Source organism: Manihot esculenta, chromosome 7, assembly GCF_001659605.2.
Source record: "Manihot esculenta cultivar AM560-2 chromosome 7, M.esculenta_v8, whole genome shotgun sequence".
Taxonomy (NCBI): domain Eukaryota; kingdom Viridiplantae; phylum Streptophyta; class Magnoliopsida; order Malpighiales; family Euphorbiaceae; genus Manihot; species Manihot esculenta.
The window spans coordinates 1,933,263-1,948,993 of record NC_035167.2 but is presented as its reverse complement, the minus strand read 5'-3'; the positions used below and the strand labels follow the sequence as shown (position 1 = coordinate 1,948,993).

The 15,731-nt window shown below is 33.3% G+C and overlaps 1 protein-coding gene across 3 annotated transcripts; it reads right to left on the bottom strand.

Annotated features, from left to right (window-relative positions):
* Positions 1 to 506: 506 nt before the first annotated feature.
* LOC110618396 (pentatricopeptide repeat-containing protein At1g10910, chloroplastic) lies at positions 507 to 15,346 on the bottom strand. 3 transcript variants are annotated; one of them, XM_021761519.2, is made up of 11 exons: positions 14,980 to 15,346; positions 14,370 to 14,454; positions 13,293 to 13,556; positions 12,271 to 12,573; positions 7,224 to 7,328; positions 6,497 to 6,596; positions 5,685 to 6,004; positions 4,058 to 4,234; positions 3,342 to 3,470; positions 1,336 to 1,589; positions 507 to 1,029 (listed from the first exon to the last, which is right to left on the bottom strand). In XM_021761519.2, the coding sequence occupies exons 1-10, from the start codon at positions 15,264 to 15,266 to the stop codon at positions 1,374 to 1,376; spliced, it is 1,986 nt and encodes a 661-aa protein (XP_021617211.1). In that variant the 5' UTR covers positions 15,267 to 15,346; the 3' UTR covers positions 507 to 1,029; positions 1,336 to 1,373. The 3 variants fall into 3 exon arrangements, 2 of the variants coding, with proteins under 2 accessions (XP_021617211.1, XP_021617210.1); XM_021761518.2 differs by lacking the exon at positions 507 to 1,029 and having other exon boundaries at positions 1,232 to 1,589; XR_006351214.1 differs by lacking the exon at positions 507 to 1,029 and having other exon boundaries at positions 1,369 to 1,589; positions 3,342 to 3,462.
* Positions 15,347 to 15,731: the final 385 nt, after the last annotated feature.

Below are 15,731 nucleotides of genomic sequence, written 5' to 3'. Positions count from 1 at the left end.
CTCTAACCAAAGAAGGTTTGGTGTTTGAACTTTACAATTGTAAGTATTAGATTAAGCAAAACATGTAGGTGCAGTCAACTGTCAATGTCTGGAAATGAACTTTCAGAAATTTCCCATCAACAATTGCTGGTGAGCTTCCCGTTTGTAGTCGACAATGGGAAAAAAACTATTGTAGCGATGTTTGGAAATCAACTTTCAGAAATTTCCCATAGACAATTGCTGGTGAGCTTCCTGTTCTTAGTCGACATGATGGGACTTCGTTGTCAGTCAAGCAATTTTTAAATTCATTCTCCACTTTACCAAAGGTTAATATTTAGTAATTTTTAATCTAGAATTTATATTTGATAATTTGCCAAGAAAAAGTTTGACTATATTTATTTGTAAAAAATAATTTATATTTAAAAAATATTTTTAATATAAAATCTAAATTTTTATTTTATTTTTTTAATTTACATATTATATTTTTTAACATTTATTGAGTTGAATTACTCTAACTAAACAAATCCGAAACTTCTTCTATTGGTATGAATTGAAGGCTGCTGCCTGGAAGCAGAGGGAAAGGTGAAGAAAGGAGACAGGATTTGGCAAATTTGTAATTGGTAGTGGATTCAAGTGTAAGATCGCAGTTTGGATATCCATTTTTTGATGTTTGTTCATCCAAAAGCAAGAAATGATTAGTCAACATCAGTATCCTGTGGAGATGCCAATTATGTCCTGACATTTCAAAATTCTTACCACAGACTAAATAGTAATTCTCTTTGTAAAAAATTACAGCTTTTTTTCTTGGCCATGTGGGTGACAATGAACTTTTCTATACTTTCAAGTCAAACGGTTTTGATCCCACATGCCTATATTTTCATTCAGCTGCTAATATACATATAATCTACCAACAATAAGTTTTTGATAGAGCTTGTCCAAGCTCCTTCATATTATGAAATGTAATCCCCAATTGTATCTTCCAAAACACCCTTCTATAGCCTGCTTTGCCCCAAAACTGATTCAAAGGTGCTTCACCATCTTAGCATGTCACTTTTGGCCAAACAATCAAAGGGAATAATTTAGCTAGGTTATAACACTGGACCTTGAAATCCATTCTGAATTTCTGATCATATACATTTATGGTCAGCTCAGATAATAATTTCAGCAAGTCAAAATTGTTTGAATCAGAAACATTAAAAAACATGAAAATGATATATATGAAAAAAAAAAAAATAAAACAATGGTGCTGCAGTAACCCAAACTACCAACTGAAAATTGAGATGCAAATATGCTTTAATCCGAAGAACACCAACTGCTGGTTTATCATAGGAAACAATTAATACAAAATTTTATTACCTGGAAATGTTTTAGTTACAGATTCAATTATCCTTCGTCTAGTGAGATTTCAGGGCTTTTGACATCATCTGCTGCCTGGACAAAATCTCAGCAATGAGCTGGCGACCAAATAAGTGTGAATTCTTAAGAATCAGGTTTCTTGTTGAAGAATCAACAGCATAACCTTGGCCTGGCATCCATTGCAGCAATTGTAGAAGCAAATCCTTCTTTTCAGGATTTTCAATATAACGTGATATAGCTATCTGAAATAGTTCCTGTAAAAAAAATTGAAGGAAACAGAAATGAACATGCTGTGATGCATTCACCTTATAGGATAATGAAGAAAAATCAACAAAGGGATGTTCACATTTTTAAACCAAATTCAATATAACACCCCACCGAACACTTTGGTACTTGAGCCCCATATCAGTAGAGCAAAGGGGAATTGAAACTTTAGATAGCCCAAGAACAACTCAAACAACTTGGCCTAGCCACTTATATGGTTTAAAACTCATTTTCTCAAGTTAACTCATGCCAGATGGGCATGGGCTAGTACATGCAATAACTTGTTTTACAAGCCATTCTGCAACTATATATACCCAAAGTTAATGCAAGTTCCAAGTTCCAACTTTAGGGAAATCAAATTCTGAGAAAACTTTTGCTCTGTCTGCCTGCATGCAGCCATATGAGAAAAATGCACATACAAACTACAAATTTGCAATGCTATACATTCTTGCCTGACTTTACAGTACTAGGAAATTTTATCCTGATTGTCAATAAACATGCTAAGCTCTAACTTCATAAAACACTGTACCCAGTCAGAGATTGTGAAAGAAAATAAAGTCTACATGAGCTTTTCCACGCATTTTTTTGTTAAAAAAAAAAGGAATTATTCCCTCTCTTTTTTTTCCTTTTTCCTTGCCCAAACATAATCCCCCACCAGCTTTCCCCTCTATTTAGGAGTGTAAACGAACCAAATTGTTCGTGAGTTACTTGAAGTTCGGCTCAATAAAAGCTCAACTTGATTTCTAAATGAGTCACGCTCGAGCTTAATTTTTAGACTTGTTTAGTAAACGAGTCAAACTTGAGCTCCATAGTATTCGGCTCATAAACTCGACTCATTTCTGAATTCATATGCATGCTCGCGACCAGTCTCATGAGCATACTTATTAATATTATAAGAGAAATAAACTTAAACTCCACATATACTTTCATGAGTTAAACTTAAATTTTCTAAAATTCAGCTCTATATAATTTAATTACACTATTAAAACTTGCATATATTTGAATCATTAAGATTTAAGGACTCATCTTTATAAGTTTACGAGCTAATTTATATACATATTTATTTAACTAAAATTATTTAGTTTTAAACTAAAACTCGTTATACAAGTAAATAAATTGAACTATTCAAGACTAAATTCGATAAAATCTTGACTCGTCTAAGCTCGTTTGCTAAATGAGTCAAATATGAGTTTATTAATACTCGGCTCGAATTCGAAAAGAATAAAGCTGAGTTCGGCTCAAGTACGAAAAAATCTTAACGAACCAAATTTGAACTCTTCAAAACTCCGCTCGGCTCGGTTCGTTTACACCCCTACCTCTATTTTCAGCACAATCCATTTTTGGTTTAAATTCTTTAAGATGACATTGCTTGATAAGCAAAGGTTAAATATACATCTTAATATTCTGCAAGCATCCGATATTAATATTCCTTGGATGTCAACAGAATGAAACATGCATCCCAATTATGGCATCTTCAAATTTGACTGTTTCTTTGTTCTGATTTTCTAGAAGATGGGGAAAAAAAACAAGTCGCAGGAAGTTTTCAATAATTTAACTGACAAGTTGCTCTCAATCTTATAGTCTTGTAACTGCATATTTTGATATCCCGAGTGTTCAAGATCTCACGATATGCTGCCATCCTACAATGGGATCCTCACTACCAACGATGCCTCACAAATTCATCAGGACATTGTGAACAGAAACTAGTAGAAACATATTCATCTAAGTTCATCAGCATTTACCTGATCAATCTTGTATCCAGAACCATGAATAACCTTCATTACATCATTTATCATATTGATATTACCCAGCTTCATAAATGCATTTGCAAACTTCTTTATAGCAGCTTGAGAAATCAATTCACTATTGTCCTGACCAGAAATGTGCATAAAAACAATGAATTACAACATTGAAGAACAAATCAAAAGTCTAAAGACATGAGCAAACAAAGCAAGGACCTAAAACATGGATTATGAATCAAACAAGCCCAGGTCTTTATGGAGGAAAGCAAAGGATTCAGAATTTCTATGGTTGCCGTCAAGCCTAGCCATGAATTGCTAATGTGGAAAGGATGTAAAGATATTAAAAAAGCAAAAATCTATTGTTCAAGCAAACAGTAGGCAGTAAAAAGTAGAAATAACGAAAAAAAAATTTTTAAAAAGAAGGAAAGAAAGAAATTACAGATCTGAAGACAATCCAGAAAACACCTCAGCATATGTTTCAATGGCATACACTTGGTTGATCTGAACAGGAAACTTTTTGTTCATCCCAGCATAACAAAATCCTTTAAGTTGCCCAGTGCCAAATTATAATTTCAATAACTACCAGGTTTCTCCATTGGTAACACCTAGGTTGAACTACTGGATTGCTTCAAATGAAGGCATTGGTCCCTATTTTGTTCAGATCCCATAACTTAAGTTCTTATTAGAGGATTTCACAGTAACATAATATATCTTACCTTAACTACTACATAAGCTTCTTTGAGAAGCTGTCCAGCTATAAGAATGTGCAGAATCTTCTCATGAAGGGCTTTGCACATGGTTCTCTTGCCATATTTCAACATAGTATACACAGAAAAGGCCTCTGCATGGGCTTTGGTTTTACCAAGATAGAAAATCAAGGACGAACAAAGTTCCTACAAAATAATTGCAAAAAGAAGTTTCAGAGAAAAATCCTTGAATTTTAACATATTAATACTAAATTAAAAGGTGAACACTGTGCACAGATAAGGTGAAATCCAAAAAACAAAATAAGACCAACTTTCTAATAGAAGAATACATGAATTACAGGATTATTAAAAAATACTTATGAAACAGCCCGGCCGAAACTGACCCAAATAATTTTTGGACCCACTTTCCACTTGGCCCAAAATAGTTAACCCAAGTTATTTAGTAGTTTAGTGCTAGCTATTATATACATTTATACAATTCCGATTTTCTATAATTTCCCGATGTGGGAAACCATAATTTCCTGATGTGGGGCGGCTTCCGCAGCGAAAGCAGATAACTGACCGTTATATTCGGTCCCGTTAAATTTTGCGACGAGGACGTCGCAACTGAATCAGATACAATTGCTGAGTCAGGATCGGACCCTTGGGTATTGTGGTTCGCTAGTATCTCGGACGGCGCCACCTCGTCTCTCACGGGTAGCTCTTTCCTCGCAGACCCACTAGCTCCGCACAATTTGTCTAAGTCAGGGTGACTCTGATACCAATTGAAACTGCCCGGCCTAAACTGACCCAAATAACTTTTGAATCCACTTTCCACTTGGCTCAAAATGGTTAACCCAAATTATTTAGTAGTTTCGTGCTAGCTATTATATACAATTCCGATTTTCTATAATTTCCCGATGTGGGATGGCTTCCGCAGCGGAAGCAGACAACTGACCGTTACAACTTACCAATCAAAATGCACATTACTGTTTCACATAAATTTTTTCCAAAAAGAGTCCGAGCAATAAAACAACAGAAACATGTAAAGAGAAAACAAAATTTATATTGCACTCTTGAATGAGGGGCTTATTGAATGAGTTGTCCAATACTTCCATGATTATCCTATTTCAAGTTTAAATGGTAAATCAATATGATTATGGCTATTTAAGGCTTCTTCCCAACAAATTAACACTCAAAGATAGCCTAATTCTTTCATGAAACTGATCAGGAATCAGCAATTCAGTTGGAACTCCACATTCATTTCATAAGTCTCTGCAAAAGTTCATAAAAAGAGATTGCTAAACCATATGGGATTGGGACCATATCTCAAGCCACTTAAAGCTCTCATGAAAATGAGAGAGAAGAAGCTAAAGTTCTGAAATGTGATGATAAATCCTGAAGAAGAGAAGAGGACTAGAATGTTGGCCGTCCTTTGTGTTTGCAAGACTATTTAAAACTTGAACACTTGTTGCTTGTGCTATATCTTCAGTATTTCCAACATGGATTGACAAAAGATACTTGGCAAATGATATTTGTGATTATGAGTTATCATGTCTAAAATACAAGTTGTCATTAATTCTAGCTGTATTAGAAAGGAAATACATAAATATAACAAGAGCTGTCCCAAAGATTTATAAATGTAGGCAACCATTACCTCCTGTGGTTGGTGGCCTTTCCTATGCATGTCTTCCATTGTCCGGTAAGCAAGGAGATACAGCTTTTGCTTGCAGAAATATTTGATTAGGATATGGAAAGTATTATAACCAGGACTGATTCTTAATTCATCCATTTTCCTCAGTGTTCGCATCACACTTTCCATGTCATCAGCTCTACAGTAGGCACAGAGCATACTGTTTAATATAACCAAGTCATATTTGTCATATTGGGCCTCAAAATCCTTGGCCAACTGCTTTGCCTCTCCAAAGAGCCCCTGTCGGCAATAAGCTGAAATCATGATACTGTGAGAATATCCACCTGCAAGTGAGGAAAAAGTTAGTAATAGTTCCCCAAAGAAAAGCAACATAAAATATAGTTTTCAGGTGGGAAACACAAAATATAGTCAAAGATCAGACAAAACCAAGGCACAGTGTTATACACAATAACGTATCAACATATAGACCATATAACAGGTGGTTCATTTTTCAGTTACCTGATATTTCATGATTCTAATCTTCGCCCTATTTACCAAGAGAAGCAGAACTTCAGAGATTTTGACAAAGTCCCAAGGGAACACCCAAAAAAAGTAACTAAGAAAATTTACGCCATATCATTGCAAGAAATCCTGATCATATAGTCAAATAGTTCAAAGCCCCAAAATGTTTAAAGATTATCAACTTTATGCATGCATGATAATCTTTAAGCGGGCATTTGTATTTGCTAAAGCAGTATACTGCATCCAAAATTACCAACAGAGACAAGCACAGTAAATCAAGTCAGAAGAAGGCTCATCTCTCTTAGATTACGTACCAGATTTAACTCCTTTTTCCTTCACTTCATCAAAAATTGATCTTGCTTCATTTATTTGCCCAGTCTTGGCAAGACCATCCATCAATAAACAGTAGGGCATCTATAAATGAATTTCATGTAATTAGATTTAGAGATACAGAAAAAAGGAGGTATACGGATGCTTGCAGCCACACAAACACAACTGAACTGATTGGTCTTTTAGAGCACAAAAAATGCATGAATGCTTGTATGTAAGTTTTATGCAATACTCGTGCAATAAGCATAAAAAATGCTGCATAGAGAAATCATCATGTACAAAACTAAATTTTAGGTCCATAAATTTGATATTTTCTACCCAAATCCAGTATACCAGATATTTGAGGATTTATTAGCAGAAGAGCGAGAGGGACAGAATCATTTAATAGGAGAGTAAGACATCCTTATCTATATATATCTATAAATTATAGTTAAAATATTAACATGGTCCTCCAATCCGGCTAGATGTCAGCAATAGAAACTCTTACTTATATTTTAAAAGCAGAGCAAGCCAAGTAAACAATTTTCTTATGCATAACTATATAGCCAAAATGGTTTCCTAAAAATCCTTGCATTTTTTCTAACCTAATACAAAAAATTACCAAAATGAAAGCATAAGATAATAAATTTTTCGCATTTGCTGGCTTTCTATATTGAAGTTGACAATGTCAAGTTTGATCACACAAATATGAGAGATTGAGCTTTAGTTTACCTCCTCTTCTGCATAGCCCAAAGCTTCTAGTTCAAGTAAAAGCTCTCTGGATTTTTCAAACAATCCTCCTTTGACATACACTTTTAATAAAGTTGTCCATATTACCTGCAAGCATTTCAAATTAAAGTAGGAACATTGACTCAAACCTCATCAAGAAAAATAATCAAGTGTATGTACCAAATGAGAGGGGGAAAGATGCAAGCAAATAATTAGGCCATATTTGGTTTAATTGTTGGATACAGCTTGTAGCTAATAACTTATAACTATTGCTAATGGATGATAGCTGATGACAAATTATAGTTGATATATCCTAAGCGTCTAGTAAACTTTCTCTAGCTATTTGATACGAACAAGGAAATGGCGCGATACTTCAAAAATTTAAAATGGAAAACTCCAAATCATGACATATCAAGTTACTATCGCTTAATTCAAGACTTGCGAGATGAAAACTATATTTGGGAAGCATGGGAGAACAAGGAAACAAGCAACACACTCTTCAATACATGTAGACGCACGATACAATTTCATATCGCGTAATGCATGTATGGGCAAATTGCATTTAAGCCAATTTTGTTATTTTGGTATTTTAGTATTTTGTGAGATTTGTTTTAAATTAATTTGGCCTATATTAGAACCCAAATTCGTGCAGCCCATTTAGGAAGGAGATTTCTCCAAGATAATTTAGGAAAATGATCTTTAATGTAATCCAGGTTTGACTATTTAACTAGATACCCTTCCTATATTGTAATTACACCTTCCTACAATAGAATTAGGGTTTGAAGGGTATAAAATACCCTTAAGGTGGCAGCCACGAGGGGCGAATAAATAAAAATGACTTTTTGAACAATATTTGGTTCTTCTCCATTATTTAACAACTTATCAAGATTTAATCTTGTGGCGTTCTAATATGGATCTCCTCCATGCTTAGTTAACTTATCAAGAATTTCTTGTGGCGTTCTCGAAGCTGGAATCGCTTGATTATCTATGTTTCTAGTCACATTGTTGGTTAGGGGTGTAGTAGAGCAACATTCGCTTGATTATCTATGTTTCTAATCACATTGTTGGTTAGGGGTGTAGTAGAGCAACCTTCGCTTGATTATCTATGTTTCTAATCACATTGGTTGGTTAGGGGTGTAGTAGAGCAACCTTCTGGAAGATATCTTTGTCCTGTTCTTTGTCAAGTTGTGCGACGGGGTTTTTGATCACATGTTGGTCCTGGGTTCCGTATCACTATTGTTATTGGATGTAAAATGATGAATAAGACTATATTATAGTATTTATTTTTTACTACTAAATTTATAGTTGATATATAACATGTAGACTAAATTACTATCAAGTTTTTATGAAATTAACTAGTTCATCCCTATTTCAGAATCACTTAATTAAAATATCCCTATATGTTATAAAATCCAACTCTATAATTTTTTTGTTAAAGAAATCATTTTGTTGTCTTAAACTATTTATACTATTTAGTCCCTATAATCTTAATTATATACATTATTTAGTCCCTATAATTTTAAATATTCACAATATTTAATCCCTCTAATCAAGGTTAAAATAAGTTGACTAATAATTTATTCGACAGAAAGACTAAAGAGTTTGATTTTACAAAATATAAGGACGTTTTAATTGAATAATTTTGAAATAAAGATGAACTAGTGAATTTTTTAAAAATCCAAGGACCTAATAGTAATTTTCCCTAACATGTATAAGATCTAAAGCATAATTTTTAATAAATAATTATTTTTTATGCATGTAATATTTTTTATCATGCAAAAATAAACAATCAAAACTAATTTAATTATTAGTTATAATATTTATGTATGTATTTCTTTGTATAATCATAAATAATTTATTGATATATAAAGTTAATTTGGAGATGAAAGTTTTATAAGTAATAAATATTAAAAAGATAATATAATCTATATTAAAAGATAAAAAAAGATCTCATGAATTGTCAAGTAATAAGAAAAAGCTTAAAAAGTAGAGCTGATAAAAATGTAATTGATACAGTACTTATCAACTATAAGCTACCTTTTTAGGAGTTTACATAGCAGATAAATCAGTTGTTTGGATATTTATTAGCCATCAATTGTATTGAAAAGATAAACCAAACATCCTCGTAATATGACTACCTTTATGAACTAGATGTACATAAGCAAACATGTTTTTGATGAATGGTAACCACATTAATTTGCTAGTGTGCAATATTTAAATCCTATGACATGACAGGAAAGGTTAACCAACAAAGAAAAATGAAGTGTGGAAGAAGTACAAGAGAATCCTATTAATTGAGTTGTGAGTCTTGTGACCTCAATTAGGTAGATTGTGTCAAAAGCTTCACCACAACTACAACAGAAGCTTTGTGTTACATGACAGACTTGCAATTCCTTTTGAAACAGAGAAATAGGGAGAGAAAGAGAGAGAAGTAGAATGGGCTGAGAAAAGAAATAGAAAGGGGAGAAGTAATAGAGAGAATTAGAAAAGATGAAAGATAAGAAGTAGAGAGAAAGAGTTTATCTTTGATTGCTAATGATCTTGGATATCTTTATCTTTACAAGTTCCTATTTATACTACTTTGGGTGCCACAACTACTTTCTACAATTACAACTGAATATAGAGACTAATCTAATACTTCTTTATTCCTTACTCATAACATTCCCCACCCCTTGAAATCATTCTTGTCCTCAAGAATGAAAAAAATGCTGAAAATTGAAAGAATTTCTGTGGCTTCTTTCCTCAGGCTTGGTCAAAAGGATGTGAAAATCCCCATAGCAGCTTTTGCTGGTCAGTAATCCCCTGAATTTAGAACCCAAATGTATGTTCACTTCCTGCACGCACTTCAGCTGAAATGACCCATAAGGCTTGGCTGAAGATGCTAAACTCTTTTTTTTCTCCAAATTTTCCATGCATGTTCCTTCAAGATCGCAATAGAATTTAATGTCATACCCTTCTTCCTTTCTCTTCTTGCTATTTCCCATTTATCTTCCATAAGAATTCCAGGATGACAACAGCCGAACTCACCATCTTGGCTCCCAAAATACTGCCACGTGTTTCCAATACCCACACTTTTTGTAACACATTTATCTTTCTTTTTTTTAAGAACATGTCCAAAAATAAAAAATTCATTTTTGGAAATGATTTGTGCAAATACTTCAGATTCAACTAATAGTGTCCTCGTTTCAAACTCCAGTTGCCCGTCATCAGCATCTTTATCGTTCTTTTCCTCGTTAATCTCACTTACATTAGGCATATCAACAAAAAGCTCCTGCTCCACTTCAATGGCCCTGTCTTTCTTATTCAAAATTTCACAAGAGACATCTTGTTCTTCACTAGGCTTTTCAAAAATTTGATTTTCATTGATCAAAACTGCAATCTTTTCTTCTGTCACTTGAATTGATTGCTCAAACCTTTCCATTTTCTGATCTAAATTTTCTACTTTTTGATATAAATTTTCTAACTTCTGAATCACTTTTTCAAATCCTTGTTTCAACCATCTTCTATCTAGAATTTCTCGAACTTCTTTAAGAAATATTTGTGCCAAATATTGCACTTCCATGATCCAAGAATTTTAAGAAAGGGAGAACACAAAAAGAATGTGAATAAAGGAAAGAACGAAAATTTCAAGAATTCCAATAAACAAGTTCTTGAAATGCTAAAAGTGAGGAATTAAAGAAAGGAAAAGATAAGAAACCAGAAAACAATAGAACAAGAAAGAATTTGGTTCAAGAATTTAAGAAAGAAAGGGGTTCCAAAGGAAAGAAAGAGGCGCAGAAACAAGGTTTTGCCAAGAAGAAGAAGAAACAAAGCAATAACAGAAGGAAGGAAATGGAAGAAATTTCTGCAAATGAGAGGAAAGAAATTCTGGAAAAGAAAGAAGGAAAGAATAGAGGAAGAAGGAGAAAAACTTCTCAGGGACAGAAGAAGAAAAATTCTGTCAAGAAGAAAGAAGAGAGAAGAAAGAACAGAAAGAAGAAAGGACGGTAAAGAAAGAAATTTTAGGAAGAAGAAAGAAGAATTAGAGGGAAGAAGCAGAATAGAAGAAGAAGAAGGGAGGGAAAGAAGGGAGAAATCTCGGAAAAGGAGGAAGGAAGAAGAAAATCTGAGAGGAGAAGAAGAAGAATAGAGAAATAGTATAGGAAAGAACCTGGAATTTAGGCCTCTAAATCGTTGGCTTTGATACCACTTGTTACATGACAGACTTGCAATTCCTTTTGAAACAGAGAAATAGGGAGAGAAAGAGAGAGAAGTAGAATGGGCTGAGAAAAGAAATAGAAAGGGGAGAAGTAATAGAGAGAATTAGAAAAGATGAAAGATAAGAAGTAGAGAGAAAGAGTTTATCTTTGATTGCTAATGATCTTGGATATCTTTATCTTTACAAGTAAGTTCCTATTTATACTACTTTGGGTGCCACAACTACTTTCTACAATTACAACTGAATATAGAGACTAATCTAATACTTCTTTATTCCTTACTCATAACACTTTGTTCACCCAAACTCATTCCACATATAAAAACATTATATCTTGCATACCAAAGCCTGACTTTCCAGAGAAATAAGGTAGGTAAATAAAAAATAATAACAAAAACTCTGCCACCTTTTGCCCGTCCGAGAACAATTAATACAGAGTACAAAATAAAACTTCTGAGTTTACAAATCTATGAGCCTCGGCACACCCAGGTTACAAGTATATGCACCTAATCAAGAAGAAGCTATCAGCGATAGGTGCCTTCTCTTCAAGAAATATTGAAATCTTAAAATTTTAGAAAAATTAATGACCATCAAATCTTGATATAACTTCGTCTGATGCAAGTAATGATTTTGACAAGGGACATAGTTTGCTTTTTCCTCAAAATGTTGATGTGATTCAGACCCACATCAATTGGAAGACACTAGAACAGACTGCTCTTAAGCTCATTTATAAAAGCATGAATTGCTTTAGAACAAATATAGAAATGCACCTATATATATTGAATATGGGAAAATACAAATATTACTATAGAGAAACCTTAAAATATATAATTGCAAAATAAATAGGAAAGATACCTTATTTGGTACTAACCCCAAAGATTTCATGTCTTGCACCAATTCCTCAGCCTTTTTGTAGTGTCCACCTGAAGCGTAAGCATTGAGTAAAGGACTATAATGAAATAAATTAGGTGAATGTCCTTCATCCTTCATCTGGTTAAAATAGCTCTCTGCTGCTTCCCATTGATCATTTGAAGCACAAACAGCCAAAAGCGTCCCATACATTATGCTGTCCATCTGCAGTCCATTATACTTCAGTTCTTGAACCAAGTCTAATGCCTTAGAATACCCATGTTTGACTTTCATGCAACCTGCAAGCAGCTAAGGATGACAAAAGATGTAGTGATGAAGGATAGTGAAGGATATTAAGAAAAATAAGTACGGCAATAATACCTCCAAACATTTCCAGTAGATTAAGAGTTTCCCAAACAGGCAAATAGACATAACTCTTATGAAAGCAAATATGTAGCTATCTAAATGAGCTTTTTCCCCTCATTTCACAATTGGATTCCGAACTTATCAAACTACATTTACAAATAGAATGAAATTTGTACGAAGTCTTACTGCATGCAGTTTTTATAAGTTGCCTTATATCACATTTATAGAAGTCTGTAACTAAATTTCCATGTACATAAGCAGATACATTATGTGTACAAATTTGTTGCATAAATGCATAGCATAAGAAAGACAACACTTGATGATAATTTTCTTAGAGACAAAGGATTTAAGTAACTTTAGATATAAAATATTGCCCCTAAGCATCACCTATTTAATTTTAGCTTCAGGATTTATATAGAAGAACAAGGTAAGAATTGCAAATTGGATTTTATCACAATAAAAATGTTCTGTACAAAATAGTCAACTCTTTCATAAGTTTCCAAACAACTAGAGAAAGCTTTTGGGCCAAAAAGTGGAAGTAACATTCAAATTTTTAATACAGATGGTCATAATTTCACTGATATAATAGCAAACTCGCATCAATAAATGGTGCTTTCATAACAAATAAACAAATACAATGTTACGAGTTGAATTTGGCATACCGTACTATATGTGATGACATCTGGTGTTAGACCATTCTGCTTCATCTTATGAAACAGTTTAGTGCTAATATCAAACTTGCCACTCCTGATCAGGCAGCTGAGAACAGAATTACATATAAAGACATTACTTTTTATTGATTCATCTGGAATGTTATTGTAGATTTCTAGTGCCTTCATGGGGTTGAGGCTCTTCCCCATAAACTTTATGTAACTGCTAAAGGAAGCAACACTGATTTTACCATACTGTTGCATCCAATCAAAGAGCTGCAATAATTTCAAAAGTAAAATAAACTAAGAATTATCTCATGATAATTACCCACTGAAAGCTCAAAATGTTAAGTTGTAATGTGAAGATGTGATATTGCAGAAATTTGTCCATTCAATTTAATTTCTTATCATTGTTATCAAACCATAAAATGTTATGGCTACCCCAATGAAGTAGCAATTTATTATTCACAAACATAATCACATGCAGAACAAGCCTACTACAAAAGCTACTGTTTGACATTACCTAAATGTGTTCTTATTAACACTTATTCCTCATGAAATAATTAATATATCTAGGCCAGTATATAGAAAGAAATTATTCAAATGAATTCTAAAATGTTTATGCCTAACATGCCATTTGAATTTCAAACATCAAACAGAAATGGGTACATCTGAACCAAAGTAGTCTTACAGAGAGAAGTAAGAATTTGTAGTAAAAGGTGTTCCAAACCAGAATCTTGAATTTATTAAGCCCAGGTAAATAAGGGGCTCAATCTTATTTTCAAAATCAAATCAACAGAGCCTTAATTCCAAATTAGTTGAGATCGGCTACATTGAATTTTCAAATCGTATCAGATAAAAAAAATCAAAGAATAAGAAAAAACACTGACTAACATCACATGCAAATCAGCATATAAGGAAGACATTTTGAAAATTGTAAATTTGAAAAACTGAAAGAAGCACGTGCACAAGACATATCCATTCATCCACATGATATACTAGACAACTCTATGCATTAGCCAGTCAACAGTGATAAACTAACAATAATTGGCATATCATTGGCATATCAAATTGAAGTGTCAGAATCACCTGCGAAAGATCATTCCATCTACTTTGCTTCCCAAAATTCCGCAATATGACATTCAAGTCTTGCACCTTCAATATCCCTTCTAATCTGTAAATGGAGTAATAGATAGGAGGTTTCCATCACATAAAGCTAATTTAGTTAAATATTGAACTCTAAAAACAACAATCCTTTAAGATGAAACATGGAAGCGTTCAACAGAATATCACTAGATTCACAAAAGCATTGTTGTTAAATATAACAAGGCTGCACTTGGTTCATCGAGTAGGACGGGAATAGAACTAGTTCATTTGAAATAGCTATTCTTACCACTAGTTCAAAATTTCAATGTAAAATAAGCATTCCATAGATATTCCACAACCAAAATTTGATTAAAATATTTCAAGCCTGCATTAATTTATCATACAGAATGGATGATATTCAAAGCTGAGAAATTATAATTCTACATACAAGTCAAGAAGGCTATTACATTGCCAATACAGAATTCGACTCCAATTCAACTCATCAACCCAACACGTAGATAATTACACATACTAACTATGAAACTCAACGATTTGACACATAAAACAAAACCCAAAAGGGAAGATGCGAGAAACACACACAGACACACCTTACCTTTGAAGAGCAGACTCCAAATCAGGAGATTGCAGAACTTCAAGAATGGCAGCTTGTCTGGCCAAATAGGACTTCGAGTGACGCCTTTGACCATGTAGCAACGGTGGTTGCGGCTCATTCCGGGGTTCTCCGAGAAGTGGGGTTGCTGCAGCTGGGGAGGTGCTTTGAGAACTCTTTCTTCTTGTAGTGGTGGTGGGAGCGGAAAAAGAAGGAATTATGGGAAAAGACGAGTGTGTCGAGCGAGTGAGGACATGGTTAAAGCCAGTGCCTATCGCAGATAGCTCCATTTCTGGTCTCTGTAGTTCAGAGACAGAGCTCGAAGAGGAACAATTTTGAAGGGCCTGGTAGATATTCTTTTGGAGTTAGGCTCATAATCTGGTAAATTCCAATTTGCTTAATTTACATAATGGCCCTGTGTTATGCTTGAATTCTAGTTCAACCCCTGCAAAAGTTAGAAATTTGTACAAAATTACTTTTTTATATTTGCTTTTTTTTTTTTTTTTCATGCATACAAAACTCGTAAAAGCAAACAGTATTCGGTTTAATAAATGGAAAAAATAAATGGAATTAAATTAATTTAAAATTTTAATTTTTTATTTATTTTAATTTGATTTTTAATTTTAAAATTTTTATTTATTTTAATTTAAATTGATTTTAATAAAAAAATAAAAAAATTGAATTATATCAATTAGTGTTCTAATATATTATTTTAAAGAGATTAGATAATATTAAAATTAAAATATTTAAATTAA